Genomic DNA, 20,196 nt, shown 5'->3' with positions numbered 1-20,196 from the left:
AGTCCTGTAGTCCTGTAATTTTGGATTTCTTTGGGATGGGGATGATGGTGGAGCGTTTGAAACATGAAGGGACTTCGCAGTGATTTGTTTCTGCTTCCGGAAGACCTGGCGCACCTCGTCTTCACTGATCTGAATTGCAGGTGTGGGGGAGAGGGGGGTTGCTGGAGGTGTGAATGGTTGTGTGGAGAGGTGTTCAGGGCGGGTGTGGGGTGTTTTTTCAAACCTGCAGTAGAACTCATTCAGATCGTCTGCCAGTTGTTGATTCTTCACAGTGCTCTGGGGGATGGTGTCTTGTAATTGGTGATCTCTTTCAGACTTTTCCACACTGATGCTGAGTCACTGGAAGAGAATTGAATCCTTATTTTTTCAGAATAATTCCTCTTTGCCACTCTGATCTCCTTTTCCAGTGTGTATTTAGCCTGTTTATACAAGACATTGTCCCCCTTCCTATAAGCATCTTCTTTGGCCTGACGGAGCTGTCTGAGTTTTGCAGTGAACCATGGTTTGTCGTTGTTGTAGGTTGAATGAGTCCTGGTAGGAATGCACATATCTTCACAGAAACTGATGTAAGATGTTACAGTCTCTGTGAGCTCGTCCAGATCGGTGGCAATGTCATGTGATCAATGTCATGTGACCATTAATCAATGTCAGAGAACTGTGAACATGCAAATGTGATAATTATCAAAATATTTATTTTAAAATCTCAGGGGTACAAGTAAATATATTAGGTAAAAGATTTTCAGATGACAAAAAAGTTTGGGAATACCTGCATTACATGTAAATAAGAAATAAAATGAATATGTGCATTTTATGTGTTTGAAAGACAAAAGCCTTCCAAACACATAGTAATACATGGTTAAATAATCTAATTAAAAAAACTACTGAGTGATAATTCAAATAAAAATGAATGTGTTCATCAGTAGCTGATGCAATGTTGAAATGATCTGAAATGATTTGTTGTAAATCCAGTGGTCAAATGCTGTGTAGCCACCTGACTAGTGACTGGTCTTTGTGTGAATGTACACAAAACTGGAAGACATTCTGAATGTATATTCAGAATGGCAGGCTATTTTTAGAAAGGAACATTTAAATGATGAAAAAGAGGAATTAGGGAGAATCAATAAATTATGAATAATTTATTGCTATTGCGTGAATATGTAATCAATAAAAAAGTAACTGTATTATGATTGAGTATTTTAGACACATTAATCAAAAGTGACAGTAGAGATATTTATAATGTTACGAAAGATTTATAATACAAATAAATGTTCTTTGTTCTTTTGATCTTTTTTTTAATCAAAGATGAATAGAATACAAATTTCTTATTGTCACAGTTAATATTGTATTTCAGTTAATACAATTTTAACTGTGACAATAAGAAATATTTCTTGAGCAGCAAATGAGCATATTAGAATGATTTCTGAAGGAACATATGATTCCCAAAGAGGCACAAAATCACTCTCACTGACCTTTTCCTGGACTGTTCCCAGCTGGTGGAATGACCTGCCTATCTCAATTCGAGCAGCTGAGTCTTTAGCCATTTTCAAAAAACGTCTAAAGACATATCTTTTTGGTCAGCACCTGACCAAATAATACTAGCACTTACCTATTCTATTCTATTCATTTTTTCTCATTTATTTAATTGAAAAAAACCCACCTTGCTATGTGTATTGTGCAAGACTAACTGAGACTTGCCCTCTTGTTGGTCTGATTGCTTCTCTTCTCAATTGTAAGTCGCTTTGGATAAAAGCATCTGCTAAATAATTAAATGTAAATGTGTTTCAGTGATCTTGTGAAACTGAAGACTGGAGTAATAAGATATATTAAAATAGAAAACATAAATTTTTTATTGATATTATATATCACTTTATTACTTGTGTCTAACCCCTGCACCAGACCATTAAGATAAAAATAATCAATGCAAACAGTCACTGTTTAAAATTCTGTTTGTGTAGTGACGTTGCTTTCAGAAGTGGGCCGTCATCAATGCTTGAGCTTCAGCGACATGATGAAGAGGATGATGATATTGGTAAGTAGTCATGTGCAAAATATTGTAAAACTGCAGTCTGTCATTTGTGTCATCAGGTGGAAATTGCCACAGAACCATGTGTCTATCAAGAAAATCAATCTATAAATTGCAGCTTTAACAGCATGTTTGTAACTGTAACTGCTTTTTTTTCTTTTCAGATTTGCCATCGTCTAGAGTGATGCTGTCGCCGAGAGTGACACCGCATGAGCCACTGGCTCCACGGGTGTTGGCGCAGTGTGATCTCTGTGGGCCTCCACTGCAGCCTATTGTCCTGGAGGAAGAGGATTGGAACAACCTGCACAAGTGGTTCTCTCACCTGTGGCCCCCAGCCTCTAAAGGTATGACATTACAGTCACAATTGCATTAAATCAACAAGAAAGTCTTTTACATATCAGGTGTAGCCATGTTACGAGACATTCTGCCTGAACAGGCACAATAGTGACAAGAAAGGAGATCCCCCTACTTGGGCCTGAACCTGTAAAATCCGTCACTCACCAAATTGACAACAAAGTGCTAGTGTTGTCGAAGTCTGACTGTGTTGTCACCTCGTGTTGCATGAGTCTGAACTAAAAAGTTGTGCTTAAACACACCGTAAAGACTAAAGCCAGTGACCAACTAACACATACGTTTTGCCCCTGCTAGGAAATAACTGTCAGTATTAGCAGGAGGCGATAGTCTATATTCGGTATTCAAATAGAGAAACAGAAACAAGTACTGCAGATATATAAACTCTGTAAATAAAGCAGCCGTTGATTACTATTTTGAATATGGATCATGTTGATCACTTTCTTCATTTCAGACGGTTATGTTGTTATGAAAATGAAAATTAGAAGAGCCTTCTCTATGAGTCCTCTTAACTTTGTCATTTGCTTACTTTCACTTTTCCTTTTTGTGCACTGGTTCACTAAGTTGAACTATCAATCAGAGTGATCTCTCACCGACCACCTAATCCCGATTCAACATGCACAATCAGCCAAAAAGCTGCTGATGGGGTCCGACTAGTGCCAACGGCATGGAATACACTGCAAAAACTGAGCTAACAGACGCTCGGTGGCCCATCGTTCACCAATTGTTGGTTTGGTGTGTCATGGCCTTAACTTCACTTCACTGAGTTATGAATGTGCTTCCAATGAAAATATTTATTTTCTACCACTTAACATTGTTTTCCTTTTAACATGTTTATTAATGATATTAATTATTTAAATAACCTCTTAGAATATCTAAAGGTCAACAGGGTTTTTTTTTTTATACTGGAAGCATTAAAACAGAACAAATGAGGAAAACTGATAGCTTGGTCCATAATTCATGGGACTCCAGACTTTAAAGCCCCTAATAGAGCGCTGTAGTGATGACATATTTTTGTAGGACAACCTGGAGATAGCATTGCCCTGGTTCCCTCGACAAAAACCCATTAGGCTTTTAGATTATTGCAGAAAATATTTAAGATTCTTGTGCACATTTTGTTCATTTTGAGGCCTAGTCCACATGTATAAGGGTATTTTTATAAACAGAGTTTTTCCAGAGCATGCCAAACACACAGGTAGCGATACAACCCTAACCGTAAAGCCATGTTGGCCAATTACAGACTTGCCTCATGTAAACAAAGGAGATAGCGGCGCACAATCTGACGTCAAACAAAGGAGATAACAGCGCACACTCCGACGTCACAAACCACAATCTACAGTTTCACCGTCTACACAACACTGCAACCGGAGTTTCTGAAAATCTTCACCCTGGCGGGAGTTTTCAAGAAGTTTCGATTACAGTGACCTGATACTGCGTTTGCATGTGGATGAACGCCAAACCGCATAGAAAAGACTGTGGCTTTGAAAATAACCATGTTCGTGTGGACAGAGCCAGAGTTAGAATGTAGCATAATTATAAACACAACAAGGCTGTGAAAGTTGACTACTGATTGTGTTAACCATATACCTTATTTCAGCCATTTAACTGTTGGTGTTATCAAAAAACCATGATAAATTCTCCTAAAGGTGATGTATAGTTTGGAAAAAAAAAGAATTTGTGTTTATGACTATTTTTTCCCGTTCTCTTTTCCTTGTTGCTGTTTATAATGCTGTGGCTTTCCAGCCGTTTGAAATGTTTGACTTCCACAGTGCTTTGAAGTAGAAAATTCTCAGTAGGATTCGAATGCGTCTCAGTGCACCACACAGATAATTGGTTCTCACTGTGAGGTTCGGTTGCGAAGCATTTAACGCTTGTCACATAAAAGCCTAGAACGTGAGATGAAGACACAATCATGTGTCTTCAGCAGCCGAAAATGTTGCTTATTTTCAGTGCTGGAAAAAAGGTAATTTGCCTTCTTGTGACATGTTTCATATAGCTTATTCATGAGCAGTGTTTTTGTTCTCCTTTCTAGATGGGAGAGTTATTAGTCCTGATGACTTCCACTGGCACTCCCATGGAGGCCGAGCAATGGGCCACGTGGTTGACCTCCAGAGCCACTCTTTCTCACATGGAAAGATTCTGCTGGGGTCGTTCATGAAGAAACCCTCACAGGTGGACCTTGATACGGTTTCTGTGAGTAAAAAAATTCTTTTTATCTCTGTTAATTGCATAACCACAATAGTGACCTGAGTTTTGTCTGTTTTGAGCATAGACTGTATAAAAACATGGACGTAGTGTCCGTGACGTCACCCGTAGTTTTCCGAAGAGCGTTTTTGAAGCCTAAAGTAGGCGGAGCCGGCCGTCGCCATCTTGGCAGCGCGTCACCACGCGTCACTCCCGGATAATCGAAAATGGGCAAAGAGGCGGGGGCTGGGTGCTGAAACCACGCCCACCTAGCTCGACAGTGGTGACAGCAGCGGCAATCTGCCTGTCACTCAAGTGCTGCACCCTTAATTATGCAGAACTTTAAGGCTTTAAAAAAATTCACCCCCCTCACAGTTGTCATGAAGGGCAAAATTTGTTATATAGACCAAAATAATTTTTTGAACCAGGCTGTAAACATGTTTTTTTCTGCTGTAAAGTTGGGCAATTTAACATGAGGAGTCTATGGGATTGACTCCCTTTTGCAGCCAGCCTCTAGCGGCCAGTCGATGAATTACTGTTTAAGTCACTTCCGTGTTGGCTTCGCGAGAGAGAGCGGGAGGTTGTTGCTTGGTTTTGTGATATAATTGTAAAAACTAGTTCATGAGAAGGTTACATGACCGTTATTTGTTTTGTTGTGCCTTTTTGCCTATATGATGTTTTCATCATCCCAGGCTGGCATGTTTGATAAATAATAATGGACTACACGCTACACTCTGCTGCATTTATTTAGATTATATGTAAACTTTACTGTGTTTCTCTTTATTAAGGTATTCAGCATTATCTCAAGTTGTGTGCGTGTTGATATTGATGGTGTAAGGTCAGTCTACAATTCTGGACAAGTGTTTATGATACCCTCTGGTGAGTGAGAACTTAGATCAGATTTAATGACATTTGGTTTTACGTATTACTAAATACTAATAAAAAATTTTTTGTTACAGGACATATGTATAGCATCCAAAACCTCTGTCAGGAGCCTGCAGTGCTGATTTACCACAGTCAAATGACACAGAGCTGATTGACATTGTGAGTTCCATCAATTTCTTTGAAATATTCAGCTATATATATATATATATATATATATATATATATATATTCTTTTTTTAAGAAAAAATTGTAGATTGTTTCAAAAAGTCATACAAGTATAGTTGTCTAGCAAAGCTCATAAATGTTAGTTGTTTTGTGTAAATAGCTTTATGACGTTATGTGAAATGTTTTTCAAAACCGTGGTGTTATTATTATACATGTGCATTTTTGTCTTAGATTTTTTTTCCCCCCTCAGAATGCAGTTTAACTGTATTCAGAACAACTTTGTTGGGTTGTCAGCAGGGGTCAGCAGATCCTCATCTATATTACATTGCTGTGCATGTCCAACTTTGCCTCTTCTTTATGCTCAAATGTAGTGCTGTTTATTTGAGGTGCGTGTGAAAACGTAAAATCTCCATTTTATTAGTAACCACTTCATTTACAGTTTTGATCAATGTATTCTCATGTAAGTGATTTTACAGCATTTGTGTTTGTAATATTGATTCTACTTCTACTGCCCTGTTTGGAAATGAATTTATGTATAGACTTGTAAAAAACATTTTGCTTGAATTTTGTGTTTTACATTCCATCAGTTCTGAAAGCGCAAAGAGGTACAGAAGCCACTGTGCATTTGCCTTTTTTTATAAAGTAAAAATGTATTTGTGAAAGAAGCAAAATAGATACCAGTACACATCAGACAATTCCATTTTTATAAAATTTATAGATAGATGCTTAAGACTTTAATCCATTATTGTCTCTAACATTTAAAAATAAGTGTGACATGCACACCATTTTTCCCTGGTCACTTACAAATCCTTTTTGCAAAGACCAGGGGATGCTCTATTAATTATACAACATGCTTTTAACATCATACTGTGGAAACGCAACATGAAATATATGAGACGAAATACCTTTTCATAGCAAATCATGATACTTTAAACAAGTTTATCCCTTGTCCGACACCACTAGGAATGTTTTACGCAAGTGTGATAGTGATAACAGAGTTTTTGTTTATAAAGATAATATATTCTTGCTTTAACCAGCGTATGGTTTTAGTTAGGATACCCCCATCCTTCTCCTGAGGTTTTCAAACCAATCCACTCCAAAGTCTCTTACATTGTGTGCCTAAAAAGAGAAATGGTTTGTTTACCACAAATCACAGTAAATTCGGGATTACTTTTTCCAATCAAATCTTTACCAAAGGTTGGAAATGTTTCAATTAATCAGCCTGTCACTTTAATCACAGTAAATCCCCCATCAGCAGAAATGGGAAAAAGTTGACAATATACCTTCTCTAACTTGTTATCGTGCTGAAATAGCAGTAGCTACGGGCATCAATAATTCATTCTCTTTATCATGCAGACCCACCTGTGGATCCAGTCATTCTGTTTTTTTTAGGACAATTCGTTGAGAAAAATGAGCAGATCCCTGAAAAAAACCCATCAGAGCTGACTGATGTTGACTAGAGACCAAAGATATGTCAAACCAAGCGATTAGCCGTGTTTAATGGAACGACTTTCCACATTTCCCACTGAATGTTGTGGAAAATGTCAACATATTTAATGTATTTGTTTTATCTTGCTATTGACGCATGCATCCATACATCGTTGTAAAGGTTAAACGTAGAGACCCACAAGGGTAGCTGAATAATGTATTAGTAAAAAAAAAAAGGTCAGATGCAGTACTTGCCCAAAATAATGATTAAAAATATCATTTGGACTGAGGGTTTTCCTGAAAAGCCTCTTGGGTTGGTCTTTTCTCCACATACTCACAAATGTGATTATGGTCCTAAGGAACTCAAATCAGATTCAATCAAAAGCAACTAGCATTGAGTTAAAAGGCGAAATAACTAAAAAACTGGTGAGTTTTCAGTAGCTTCATAAGCTCGTGGAGGCACTCCGAGCTTAATGCATTAAAACACTGCAACCATTTTCCTCGCATGATAACATTTATTACTGTGCTCACATTTGTAGTGCTAAGTGCATCTGAGTGCAGATGGATGAAGGACATGGTTCAGAGTTGAGAGAAGCTCCAAAAGGGTAGCAGACGCAGGGCAACCGAGAGTAGTAAACACTCGGGGTGAATTATAAATGTGGAGGAAGACAAATCACAGCTCCCCAAAGAACATTTCCAAAAGAGCAGAGCTTCGACAGGTTAAAATCCTGACAAATATGTAGAAAGGGATCATTAGATGAGAGCTTTGCATTGCCTTGTTGTGTATGCTATGCCATGCCATGCCACATTCTGTGTTACTATGTCACTAGCAAGTAACTTTGTTAACATTTACACTCTTAAAAATAAAAGTATCTGGTAGGTATGTTCCATGAAGAAAGCTTAACATCAGTGGAACAATTCCATTGCTCAAAAGGTTCTTTATTGTGGAAAAATGTTCTTCACACTAAGAAAAAAAAAGGATCTTTTAAGAATGGTTCACTAAATAGTTCTTTGGGGAACCAAAAATGGTTCTTCTATGGCTTTTCTGCAAACCCCCCCCCCCCTTGTTTAAACGTCCATTTGTAAGAGTGTACTTTGACAAGTTAATATACATTCCTTTTCTGTATGTCAATGTGAGCACAATTCATATCAGAACTGAATCTACGAAGGCGCTAATCGCAGTGTAGGATTTATGAACAGTCGCATTCTGGCAGAAAACATCATCAAAGGATATCCAGAGTATAACGTCACTTCCTTCCATTGTTGAAAATTTTCTCTAAACCCATTCGCTTGGTGCTGTGCACATTTGTTAGTTTCAGCTCAGCCCATTAAAATCAAATCAGCTAAACAATGCATCTCTTTTACTAAAGTGGTCGCTTAGAACTTGATGGCAGACTTGGCAGCATTGAACAAATCAAGGAAATTCCCAATGTCAGACACTTAACAAGACTAATCTGTTACACAGATAAACGCTGATCCCTTTTATCCTCTCTGCCTTAGTGCTGCAGCTGATTTTTTTAGGGGGGAAAAAGTCAAGTTTGTACCAAATATGTAATTTTGCTGGTTTGAATGTTCTTTTTTGGATGTAGATCTTTTTATAATTGTGTGTAATGGCATTATCTAACCGGCTGAGCAAAGCATCAAAATCAGTGAATATGACGTTCAAGAGGAAGTGTGGTGTTAGACAGTTTGTACTTATGTGTTTGTGTTTATATACTATATGTAGGGCCATGTCAAGATCAGCTTTCCGCTTTGTTGTTCCAGGAAGCTTAGGCCGAAGAAAAGCACAGATACATTTTGATCTGATTAAACCAGACTGAGACACTTCTTGTGTGACTAGTTCATTTTTTAACATGGTCAGCACACAGGTATCACTTTTTCAGAAAATGACCTTGTGGTCTGCTTGTGACATTCTTTCACATCCAAATCATCAATTCACAAAGGCTTGCCACTGATAAAAAAGTGTCATACTGAGAAATAACAGGAAATTAAGGCTTAGGCTAAATTGCCAGGGTTGCATTTTTACTGTTATTTTTACTGTAGAACCATTTTTTCCCTAATATTTGATAGGGCTATTACGATTTTATTCTGGAGGATGATAAAATGGTTGAAAAATCCAGTACAGCAAATCATGGAGAACTGGTCAAGTAAGCAACCACCAGAACACCATAACTGCCTAGCAATGTATTAGCAAACACACCAAAACAACACACATAAATGTGCTTTAGGGATTTTTTAATGGAATATTATGCAGAAATGATCCTACTCCCTAAAAGAACCCATTGAAATACCTTTACTGAGATATCATACTTATCCCTGTGACAGTCTCTGTATTCTCTTCTAGTCTCTGTAAACTAAAAAGAAATGTCAGAATTTTTTTAACACATGTTTTTACCTCCTCCTCAAACACTGTAAAAAGTAAAAATTAGTATTTGTCAATTTGAAATTTACATTAAACTGAAATGTAGAATAAAACCATCATCTTTAAGGCTAAGACCTTTTGTTTAGTCAATCAGAATGCTTTTGACGCGCTTTCTGCCTGTCAGTCAATTTTGACGTTCACAACGTGCCATCCATATATGGGAAGCTGGAAGCTGGGACTGGAACTTGGAGCAGAGTTTGTGTTCATGTGTAGCTCTCTCATCTTTGCAACATCTTTTCTCCAAATTGTGATATAATCTGCCATTAGTCCCTTCATATTTACGACATACTTTCATATGTATCTGTATCTTAGAATCAGTGGCAGTTCAGGCCTTCAGTATGAAAGTCTTGCTGTCACAGACATACTGAAACTGCCTGCTTCTCATTTATTCTCATGAACTCCAAGAGACTAATTTTGCATTGTTAACAATGTGGATAATTTAGTGGCTCATATACAGTATCTAAAAGTAAACTTCCATTATGCAAATTGTTTCTGGTTTATTTGATATTTGAAGGCCATTTGAGTTTTCAATCTTTAGGCAGTGGTATATGCTGAACTTTGTATTGTAGAGTGACAATCGATCTCCTATAGCTGTTAGTTGAAATTGGACCAAAGTGGACATGAGGCTTGTCCTTGTCGATTGTTGCACCCTGTGGTGGTGCACAAACTACACCACCCCTTAATTTCAGCCTAGAGCTGAAGGAGACTCCAAGGTTGTATGCAAAATGTTTTATTCTGTAGACAAGACAAAAATATTTCAATTCATTTAATAACTTGTCTGTTCCAGCCGACAAGATACAGCCTACCCTCCTTATCGGAAACAGGAGTCAATTACTGAGCTACATGCACACATGTAATTCACTGCATATCATTGAGCACAGCAACATTAAATCCCTTAGACACCCAGTGAATGAGAGATTGTCACACGTGTTCACAGTCAATGATACAGACATCAAACTGCAGAGCACAGAAGCTCCAGTAATGCCCCTCTCTTCAAGAAACATTGATTATCTAAATTGCCTGGGCTGTAGCCGAGCATTGCCTTAAAAAACAACAAAAAACACTAACCTGCTAGGGTCTATTCCTAAATCAATTAATTGATGTCGGCATGAAACCATTCATGAAAATTGAGTCTATTTAAAGTTAAAAATCATCATATGTGTGTCACCTACATCTTGGATGCCCTGGGGGTAAGCAGATAAACATAACATTTTTATTTTTGGGTGAACTATCCCTTTAATGCATGTTACTGATCTTACTGGTCTTTAGAATGTTTCAACTGTTTTGTCTGTACAATGAAAGTCAGTGGAGTCCAAAACTGCACTGCAAACGTTTTTGTATGAAAAACAACAACAACAGTATGTTTAATGTTTAAAAAAACTGTGTGTTCAGCACAAGGATGCATTAAATTGATCAAAAGTCACAGTAAAGACATTTATAATGTAAAAAAAAAAAAATCTGTTTCAAATAAATGAAGTTGTTTTGAAATTTCTTTTCAATAGAGAATCCCAAATTTAAATGCATCACAGTTTCCACAAACATATTAAATGTCACTACTATTTTCACCAGTGATAAATGTCTCTTGAGCAGCAAATAAGCAAATTAGAATGATTTCTGAAGGATCATGTGACACTGAAGACTAGAGTAATGACTGCTTAAAAGTCAGATTTGCCATTTTAAATGTATTAAAATAGAAAACAGTTATTTTCAATTGTAATAATATTTCACAATATTGCTGTTTTCACTGTATTTTTAATCATATAAATGCAGCCTTGGTGAGCATAAGAGGCTTCTTTCAAAAACATTTTAAAAATCTTACTCCAAACTTTGAAACGGTTGTGTATTTGATAAAGAACCCCAGCTGTACCTCAACCTTGCCTGCGTTTCTTAAGTTGACCCTATTTGTCCTCACCTTGTAAAAAGCCTCACTATGTTGCTAATATCTGTTCTTCACTTGCATTATTATCTGCCTGCTGTTTCTCCTCTGGATATGCACTTGTGTCACTGCATAATCACACTTACAACTTCCGTGACTGACAGTGAATTGAAATTCTTATATGTGATATCTTTGGTCCCAAATTGAGGGTTGGAATATGTTGGCTCATACTTTGTTTTTGAATCTTCAGGCTGAGATGCTGAGAAAACTGATGACAGACTAAACAGCCATGCACTTTCCTGCTTCAGTGGCTCTGTCACACACGTGATCTGCACTGATGTACAACACCCGCAGGGTGAATGGCAGCAGGTGTCGTCCCACGTCACAGACGGAATTACACCTATGTTGGTTTTGTTTGTGTTTATTTGCCTCTTCGATTTATTTTTGATAAGTGTGGTGATTAATATAGAAAACTGTTTATGTCTTGTTTATGCATCTGTGTATGGTAGAAATTGTTCTCATATGCTTAATCTCAGGTATAGCAGGTAAAGCTAATCCTTATCTGCGTGGCAGCATGGAAATGAAGCAGGCAGGTGGCTGGAAGGTAGAGATGCATGATTACAACACGTCTTTTTCTGAGCTTCAGCAAAATCTGACCTTTTCTGTCTGAACTCATTTTTGTAGAGAGACAGAAAGCCTGTGGTTTACTACATTGCCATTTCATTGAATTATCTGGGCTGTGCATTCATGAAGTAATCTTTGAGTCGTCTCATTATATGGTACAATATGGAAGAATAAATCTGTTATTTAGTGTCTTAAATAGCAATCTTAAAATATATTTAAATAAGAAATTATAAACTAATTAAATAAAAAAAAAATTTCATTATTTAAAATAAAAATATTTAATGGGATGATATATTTAAGTCCCATTAAATAATATAGTTTTATTTGAAAAAAAAAAAGTAATATATGTATTCACAACCGTTGGGGTCAGTACGATTTTTTAAAAAGCTTTTAAAAGAAGTCTTAGCAAAATCTGACCTTTTCTGTCTGAACTCATTTTTGTAGAGAGACAGAAAGCCTGTGGTTTACTACATTGCCATTTCATTGAATTATCTGGGCTGTGCATTCATGAAGTAATCTTTGAGTCGTCTCATTATATGGTACAATATGGAAGAATAAATCTGTTATTTAGTGTCTTAAATAGCAATCTTAAAATATATTTAAATAAGAAATTATAAACTAATTAAATAAAAAAAAAATTTCATTATTTAAAATAAAAATATTTAATGGGATGATATATTTAAGTCCCATTAAATAATATAGTTTTATTTGAAAAAAAAAAGTAATATATGTATTCACAACCGTTGGGGTCAGTACGATTTTTTAAAAAGCTTTTAAAAGAAGTCTCTTAAGCTCGCCAAGGCTGCATTTATTTGATTATAAATACAGTAAAAACAGTCATATTCTGAAATATTGTTACAATTTAAAATAACTGTTTTCTATTTTAATATATTTTAAAATGTACTTTTTTTCCTGTGATGGCAAAGCAGCTGATATGCAGACTTTTTTTTCAGGATTCTTTGATTTGCTTTGAACTTTCAAAAGAACAGCATTTATTTGAAATATGAATGTTTTGTAACAACAAAGTATTTACTGTAACTTTTAATCAATTTAATGCGTGTTTCCTTAAAAGTTTTTTTTTTTTTTTACTTTTTGAATGGTAGTGTATATAAATTAATAAATAAAATGTAGTAAAATGTTACAGAAATTTTCTTCAGCCATTATTCATTTTCAGAAATGCTTTTTAATATTCCACAGCAACCTGTTTGTCAGTATTTCCATTATTAACACACAATCAACATATTTCCAGATGCAAGAAGGGTCTTTGTCGTCTGAGGTTGTATGTCTACTTTTGGCTTGACTTTGCAAGTCGTCAGTCTGAAGCATTAATTAACGAGGATTATTACATTATTAATAGTGAACATCCCAGAATCCCTGAAACGACTTTCCTTTCCCTTGTGTGCAATATTGCTACAGGGAAGTCAATTATTACAGAGATCACTAGACACGTGGTTCATCTGAACGCAATCTGCTCTGTGAGCTGAGATATTTCCAGTTCCCACATATTCACAGGCACAGTAGCGCCTCATTTACGAAAAACCTTTGTAAAAAAGTCACCATTTATAGGTGCTTTGAAAATGAATGACATGGAATGGTGATGTGAACTTCACTATGTCAGGATATTGCTGCCCTACATTTAATTAACAAGTTGCCCAAGGCCTCTGAAAAGTTCAGCCAAGGATATTATAATGAACAACGTCTGAAAGAAAGTCACTGACAAAACACATGTACAAGTTCTTTGACATTTAAACCACACAGTCAGACTTTAAATACAGTTTAGGTGTAGCTGGCCTTAAAGGGGTCATATGATGCGATTTCAAGTTTTCCTTTCTCTTTGGAGTGTTACAAGCTGTTTGTGAATAGATAAGATCCCTAAAGTTGCAAAGACTAAAGTCTCAAACCCAAAGAGATATTCTTTATAAAAGTTAAGACTCGTCCACGCCCTCCTAAAACGCCTCGTTTAAACACGCCCCCACATGTCTACGTCATGATGTGGGAAGATTTGCATAACACTGCCCAAACGTTCACGCAAAGAAAGAAAGCGTAACTTTATTGTTGCTGCCACCGCCGCTGCCATGTTGTGAAGACGCTGTGTGTTTCCTTGCTAAAGCGAAAATACTTTGTTTGGCCTTCCAAAAGAGGACACGACTTGAAATCAGTGGTTAAGTTGTATTTACAACACTGTTCTAGAACAGTTCAACCCAATTACACCAAATACACAAAATAATGTTCTTTTTAGCAACATCATATGACCCCTTTAATTGATTTTTACTTAAAGGTACATATTATGCCCCTTTTTACAATATGTAATATAAGTCTCTGGTGTCCCCAGAATGTGTCTGTGAAGTTCCAGCTCAAAATACTCCACAGATCATTTATTATAACATTTTGTAAATGCTTATTTTGAGTGGAAGCAGAAACACGCTGTTTTTCGGGCCTGTTTCTTTAAATGCAAATGAGTTGCGCCTTTACAGCTGGTATCTGCTAAAAACATCTGGTTTGATTCTGATTATCATGTTTATCTCGCTGAAATCATGCGTTTTAAACCAAATGAGTTTAAACTTCTGACATACGGGTTTCTGAGTGCACATGAGGACAGAAAGCGGCTGTCACAGCACGTGAGTACTAAACTAAGTTCTCATTCACACAAAAGTTTACCTTAAAAACACACGAGTTACAAAAACAGTCGGTTATGTCTGTGAAGGTAAACTGCTGGGAAATAAATGGCTTGTTTATTTTAGATCTGTGTAGCAGCAGCAATTTACAGTAAATAATCAATAAATCTACTGCTCTCTTGTCTCCTCTGAGGCTGGGACTGTAAATAGTGTTCTGTGCTCGTCTGTGCAGCCTGAGACAGAACAGTTAGCGTGTTTTGCTCAAACTTCCGCCATGGCATTAGAGCTGGTACACCGTTGTCACTTGCGAAATCAAAATGAGGACGCTGTGGGTGGAAATTTACAGATTAAGGGGCGGTAATATTATAATGAGATCCCTTTGCCACGTCACCAAGGGAGCGAAATCTGACGCGCTCGTTTTCGCAGACGCTTGCAGAAAAAGGTTTCCCAAAACAAAGTTACTGGATTAATCTTTTTCACGTTTCCTTGATTGGTAAATGCACTGGGGACCTGATTATAGCACTTAAAACCTCAAAAAGCCAGATTGTCACCTTTAAAGTAATATTAATTCACAGTATTTGCAAATTACTGACTTGTCCCTCAGTTTGGACAATAATACAATCCCAGCCCAGCAGACAAATGTTTTTGAAAAAAGTCTCTCATAGTCTCCAAGGGTGTAATATTGTGAAATATTATTACAATTTCAAATAACAGTTTTCTATTTTAATATATTGTAAAATGTAATTTATTCCTGTGATGGCAAACCTGAATTTCAGTAGCCATTACTCCAGTTTTCAGTATCACATTATCCTTTAGAAATTCATTCCATTCTAATATGCTGATTTGGTGTTTAATTATTATTGGTGCTCAGTTATTAATAATGGTTTGTATTATTATCATCAGTGTTGAAAATAGTTTTTGATGCTTGATAGTGATATTCCAAATTCTTGATATTCCAAAACTTTTGATAGGTAGTGTGTATATATATATATATATATATATATATATATATATGTATGTATGTATGTGTATATCTATTAGAGTGTCACATTTGTTAAACTGTGCTGTATATGTCAGATAACATGACATGGATTACTGTATTTAACAATGCGGTGTGCTTGACGTTCCATTTCCAGTGTGATACATTAACCGGAAGTAATATCAGATGGGGTTTTCAACACTCTTTGACACATTCAGTAGACTACACCGATTGTCTCATGAAATTATTTAAGAGTACTAGTGAGGAACTAATGGTACTCTGCTGGGAATCAAGATATATGGAAACTCCTATGCACACTGGCAACAGTGATGTCTTCATTAGCAACGTGTTTAAGGTCTAACTTTTTTTAAAAGTAAGTTTTCATTTTTCGGTACATTCAGTTAATTTTTTATTTTAAAGTGTTTTGTTGAACTACTATTAGTGCAAAGACATTGAATTTCTTTCAGAGCTGCTTAACTGGGCTGAGTGCCCTGGTTTAATGCAATGTTCGATCTGGGAGCTTTCCAGATTCTGGACACAATGTCCATCGTCCCCCACTCACTGCGGTCGTAAACTAGCCAATTAATGTAAAAGCTTCAGGGATATCATCAATAAGACAGCAACATTTTCAGCCAGTGTGTGGCACACCAACGGTTTTAGTGTTGCACAAGAGCCGTGGGGCTTTAAAATAGAATCTCTGAAAGTAATAAAAGTAACTCTCTATTACGTAAGGCTGTCAGGCCTCAGGTGGCTATTTACTACTGCTCTTTTGTGTGGTCTGAGGTGTTGTGTGCATGTGCATGCACAATGTGAACACAGTAGTGAACGTTAGCGTCTGCGCAGTACCAATTATATGCCAAATATCATTACAAGAAAGTGCACTTGTTATATATTAATAATATGGAAAATTAGTTATTATTGTAATTTTATTAAAAAAAAAAAAATATATATATATATATATATATATAATTGAATAGGATAAATCAGATCCAAAATAGGCTATATATATATATAATATATGCCGGTTAAAAAAAAAAAAAGTGGGGGATTTTTATTTTCGTATGACAAAAAAAAAAAACTGTATAGATGTAATGAACAGTATTTCTTATGAAACATCAGGTAAATATAATTTATTAAAAGGATTGACTAGTTGTCACTTTTGCATAAATGTGTTTTGGTTTCTTTTCTGAATAAGGTCATATATGACTAAACCTACAGTAATAAGGCCAGTGAACTGTAAAAAAGTGCTTTGAACTGGAAAAAAAACCTAAAAGTCAGCATTCTGCAGATGGTACCAGATAAATCCAGGCTCTGTTTTGGCTTAATAAGGCCAAAGAGATAAACCTCGTCCCAATATGGCATATATGACACAGGTAGTTCATAATGCACCTGAGATACATTAATATGAATTACACATGCTCAGAAGCCACACTGCTTATTGCGCAGGTAGCTATTTTATCACCGTTGAGAGTTTTGCACATTTATTCATCAGGAGGAGCTGCTCACTGTGGAGGCTGAGGCTATAAATACAACAGAGAAACCATTTGATGGCTAGAGTAAATAGAGCCGCTGTAGATGTTATCTAGTAAACAGTCAGTAATTTCAACACGTCCCCCTTTCAGAAAGACACTTGCATGGTGGGTTTGTGATATCAAGATATGTCTCTGATGCCATCTGTGATGTCATGAGATTTCAAGCAAGAGGAGAACTGAGAGATAAGTAAAACTAGCAGGCAAGCTACGTGGAAATGAATGAATGTTTTTCCAAATATATATATTTTCTTATCTTTTCACTTCAATCCTGCCAACAGTTTACTCTGTATAAGCTTTTATTGATTGGGAACAGAGCTTGTCTCTCTGAATGACACAAACATTTGAAATCTGTTAAAGACATAAAACAAGATTTATAATTTTAATTTGCTCTGGCTGTTTCTCATCTGTTAGCATGTGATGCTGTTATCGTGTGTTATTTTTATAATAAGGGCAGAATGATTCAAACAAAGGTTTACACAGGTGTTATTCAGAATGTTCATTAAAGGAATACAGTCGTTCACCCCAAAATTTTATTAATCTTTATGTTTTTCCAACTCTGACTGACTGTCTTCTGTCAAACATAAAAGGAGATGTTAAACAGAACATCTTCATATTCTTTTCACACAGTGGAAGTTAATGATAACCAGGGGCTGTCAAGATCCAAAAAGGTCCTGTAAAGTGCCATTACATTTCCAAGTATTTTAAGGCATTTTAATGAATTATTAACTGAAAAAAATCCTCTTTCACAATACATTTTAAATATGCATTTGTTCATAGTTTAGTTCACTTAATTTAGTTACAAGACATGAAAATCAATAGCATTTGGCATCTTTGACCTCAAACCTGTTGAGACATATCATATTTGGCAAGTATTTATGCAAACATAATGAACCTATGGTGCTTTTATGGGGCTTTTCATCTTTTTTGGTGCTTAACAGCTCCTGGTGACCATTCACTTTCATTATATGGAAAAGTATGATGAACATCCTGTGTAACATTGAAAGAATGTCTGTTCCATGGATTTGAAACAACATTTAAAAATCCTCTTTCACAATACATTTTAAATATGCATTTGTTCATAGTTTAGTTCACTTAATTTAGTTACAAGACATGAAAATCAATAGCATTTGGCATCTTTGACCTCAAACCTGTTGAGACATATCATATTTGGCAAGTATTTATGCAAACATAATGAACCTATGGTGCTTTTATGGGGCTTTTCATCTTTTTTGGTGCTTAACAGCTCCTGGTGACCATTCACTTTCATTATATGGAAAAGTATGATGAACATCCTGTGTAACATATTGAAAGAATGTCTGTTCCATGGATTTGAAACAACATTTTAATTTTTGGGTGAAATGGGTGTCATTTTAAACCTGTATGCATTTCTTTCTTCTGCTGGAACACACAATATTTTGAAGAACGATAGTTCCAAACAACTTTCCATTGCATGGACAAAAAAGACACTTCTCAAAATATACTCCTTTATGTTCTGCAGAAGAGAGAATGTCACATAGGTTTGCAATGACACAAGGGTGAGTAGATATTCTCATTTCATTTTTGGGCGATCTATCCTTTTAACTGTAAAGAATCATATGCTGAAACTGCGACTGGTGTTTTCCAAACATCTTAAACAATAATAAAAACCCTACAATTCAATATGAGCATAACCCTATTGGTCAGTTTGGCTTGATATCACTTCATATGTCACACGCTCTGATCTCTTTTCAGGTGCAGTCAGCCTGGCCAGCAGATACAGGATCATATCTCTCTTCATCTTTTAATCGCTCTGACAGCTAACTTGAGTGATTGCTCTGACCTGTGGTTTGGCCCAGGGACTCGTTTCTTCGAATCATGTAAGGTCTATTTTTACTCCAGCTGTAGCTGTTTGCCCTATGAACCCCCTTCCTATTATCTCAAACAATTTTGTCTATAACCAACATGTGCACCAGCAAGCCTGCAGTAAAAGAGCAAAATGACTTCTAATAAGAAACTCCGTATTTTGGGAAGTGCATCGGTATCTCAAAAGATCTAAATTATGCAATATTAGATGATTCTTCTGGAATTTTTTTGTCATTTGTACAACAAACCATTATAATATGTTCTGCAAGGACCACATGAATCATATGGAGGCCAAGAACCGTAGACAGTGCTATTTAATAAACACAAGTGCTGGACACATGTGACCTTCAAACAGATGATTCAAACGTGTACATTCTCTTGATTCAGTGGAAATCACAGCTTTACCCCCCTTCCCTATAGGGGATGTTAGACAGTTTTGGGAGAGCACATAAAGACCATCTCTGTTTATGGGCTGCACTGTCCCTGCAATAACCTAAGATATACTACCTTAAATAGTCTGATGAACAGCTGCAGAAAAGCTGGAAAACATGCTTACACAATGTTGAGCATACCAATGATGTAATATCCTGTAGATGAATCCATTTGTAAATACTGTAATAAACCAGGCCCCCCTCAGTGACAGCTGATTCTGAGACCGTCCACCATGCATAAAGGCCTAGTTCAGCCAATTTTGCTATCATTTACTCACCCATTTACATTCCAAACCTGTTCTTCTTCTTTAGAACACAGAAGATATTTTGATACATGTCCATACAATGAAATTTACCAGGGTCCAGTGTTTATTTTTGACTACACTAGACTTTTTTCAATGTCTTTTTTAGTACTCAGGGCCATTTCTAGCCAATTTGACACCCTAGGCGAAATCCCTATTGATCCCCCCCCCCTATATATATATATATATATAGTTCTTTTCAGACACCAGTTGCTTGTCACATTGAAATTGGTTGTCATAGTAACGACACTAATTTGTGGCGATTCAGTGCATTGAGTTCCACAAATCTGAATGCATTATTTGTAAATTGACTGTTAAGATAAACATTTTGCACAATTTAGTATCTGTAATATCATTGTGTTGCCACTAGATGCCTGTATAGCCCTATGTAACAATCCCTAGTGGCTCAGACATTGCACATAATTTACACATAAATCACACATAAATTAATTTGATTAAATTTTGATTTAGATACTATATACTATACTACTACATATTGGTTAAATATTATCAATGGCTACTTTTTTGTCTTTATCT

At 36.2% G+C, this 20,196-nt stretch overlaps 1 protein-coding gene across 1 annotated transcript in view; it reads left to right on the top strand.

Moving 5' to 3' along the window:
* The window catches only part of LOC107584954 (uncharacterized), a 28,441-nt gene extending 9,410 nt beyond the window's left edge, over positions 1–19,031 (top strand). The window contains exons 13-18 of the mRNA XM_016271732.1: positions 1,956–2,029; positions 2,188–2,367; positions 4,407–4,567; positions 5,347–5,437; positions 5,518–5,602; positions 18,816–19,031. Of these exons, the coding sequence (XP_016127218.1) occupies positions 1,956–2,029; positions 2,188–2,367; positions 4,407–4,567; positions 5,347–5,437; positions 5,518–5,594 (583 nt within the window). The 3' untranslated portion in view covers positions 5,595–5,602; positions 18,816–19,031. The remainder of the gene's footprint in view (positions 1–1,955; positions 2,030–2,187; positions 2,368–4,406; positions 4,568–5,346; positions 5,438–5,517; positions 5,603–18,815) is intronic.
* Positions 19,032–20,196: the final 1,165 nt, after the last annotated feature.

Source organism: Sinocyclocheilus grahami, unplaced genomic scaffold (genome assembly GCF_001515645.1).
Source record: "Sinocyclocheilus grahami isolate Dianchi unplaced genomic scaffold, SAMN03320097.WGS_v1.1 scaffold65.1, whole genome shotgun sequence".
NCBI lineage: Eukaryota > Metazoa > Chordata > Actinopteri > Cypriniformes > Cyprinidae > Sinocyclocheilus > Sinocyclocheilus grahami.
The sequence above is the reverse complement of the archived record's forward strand: the minus strand, read 5'-3'. Positions and strand labels throughout refer to the sequence as shown.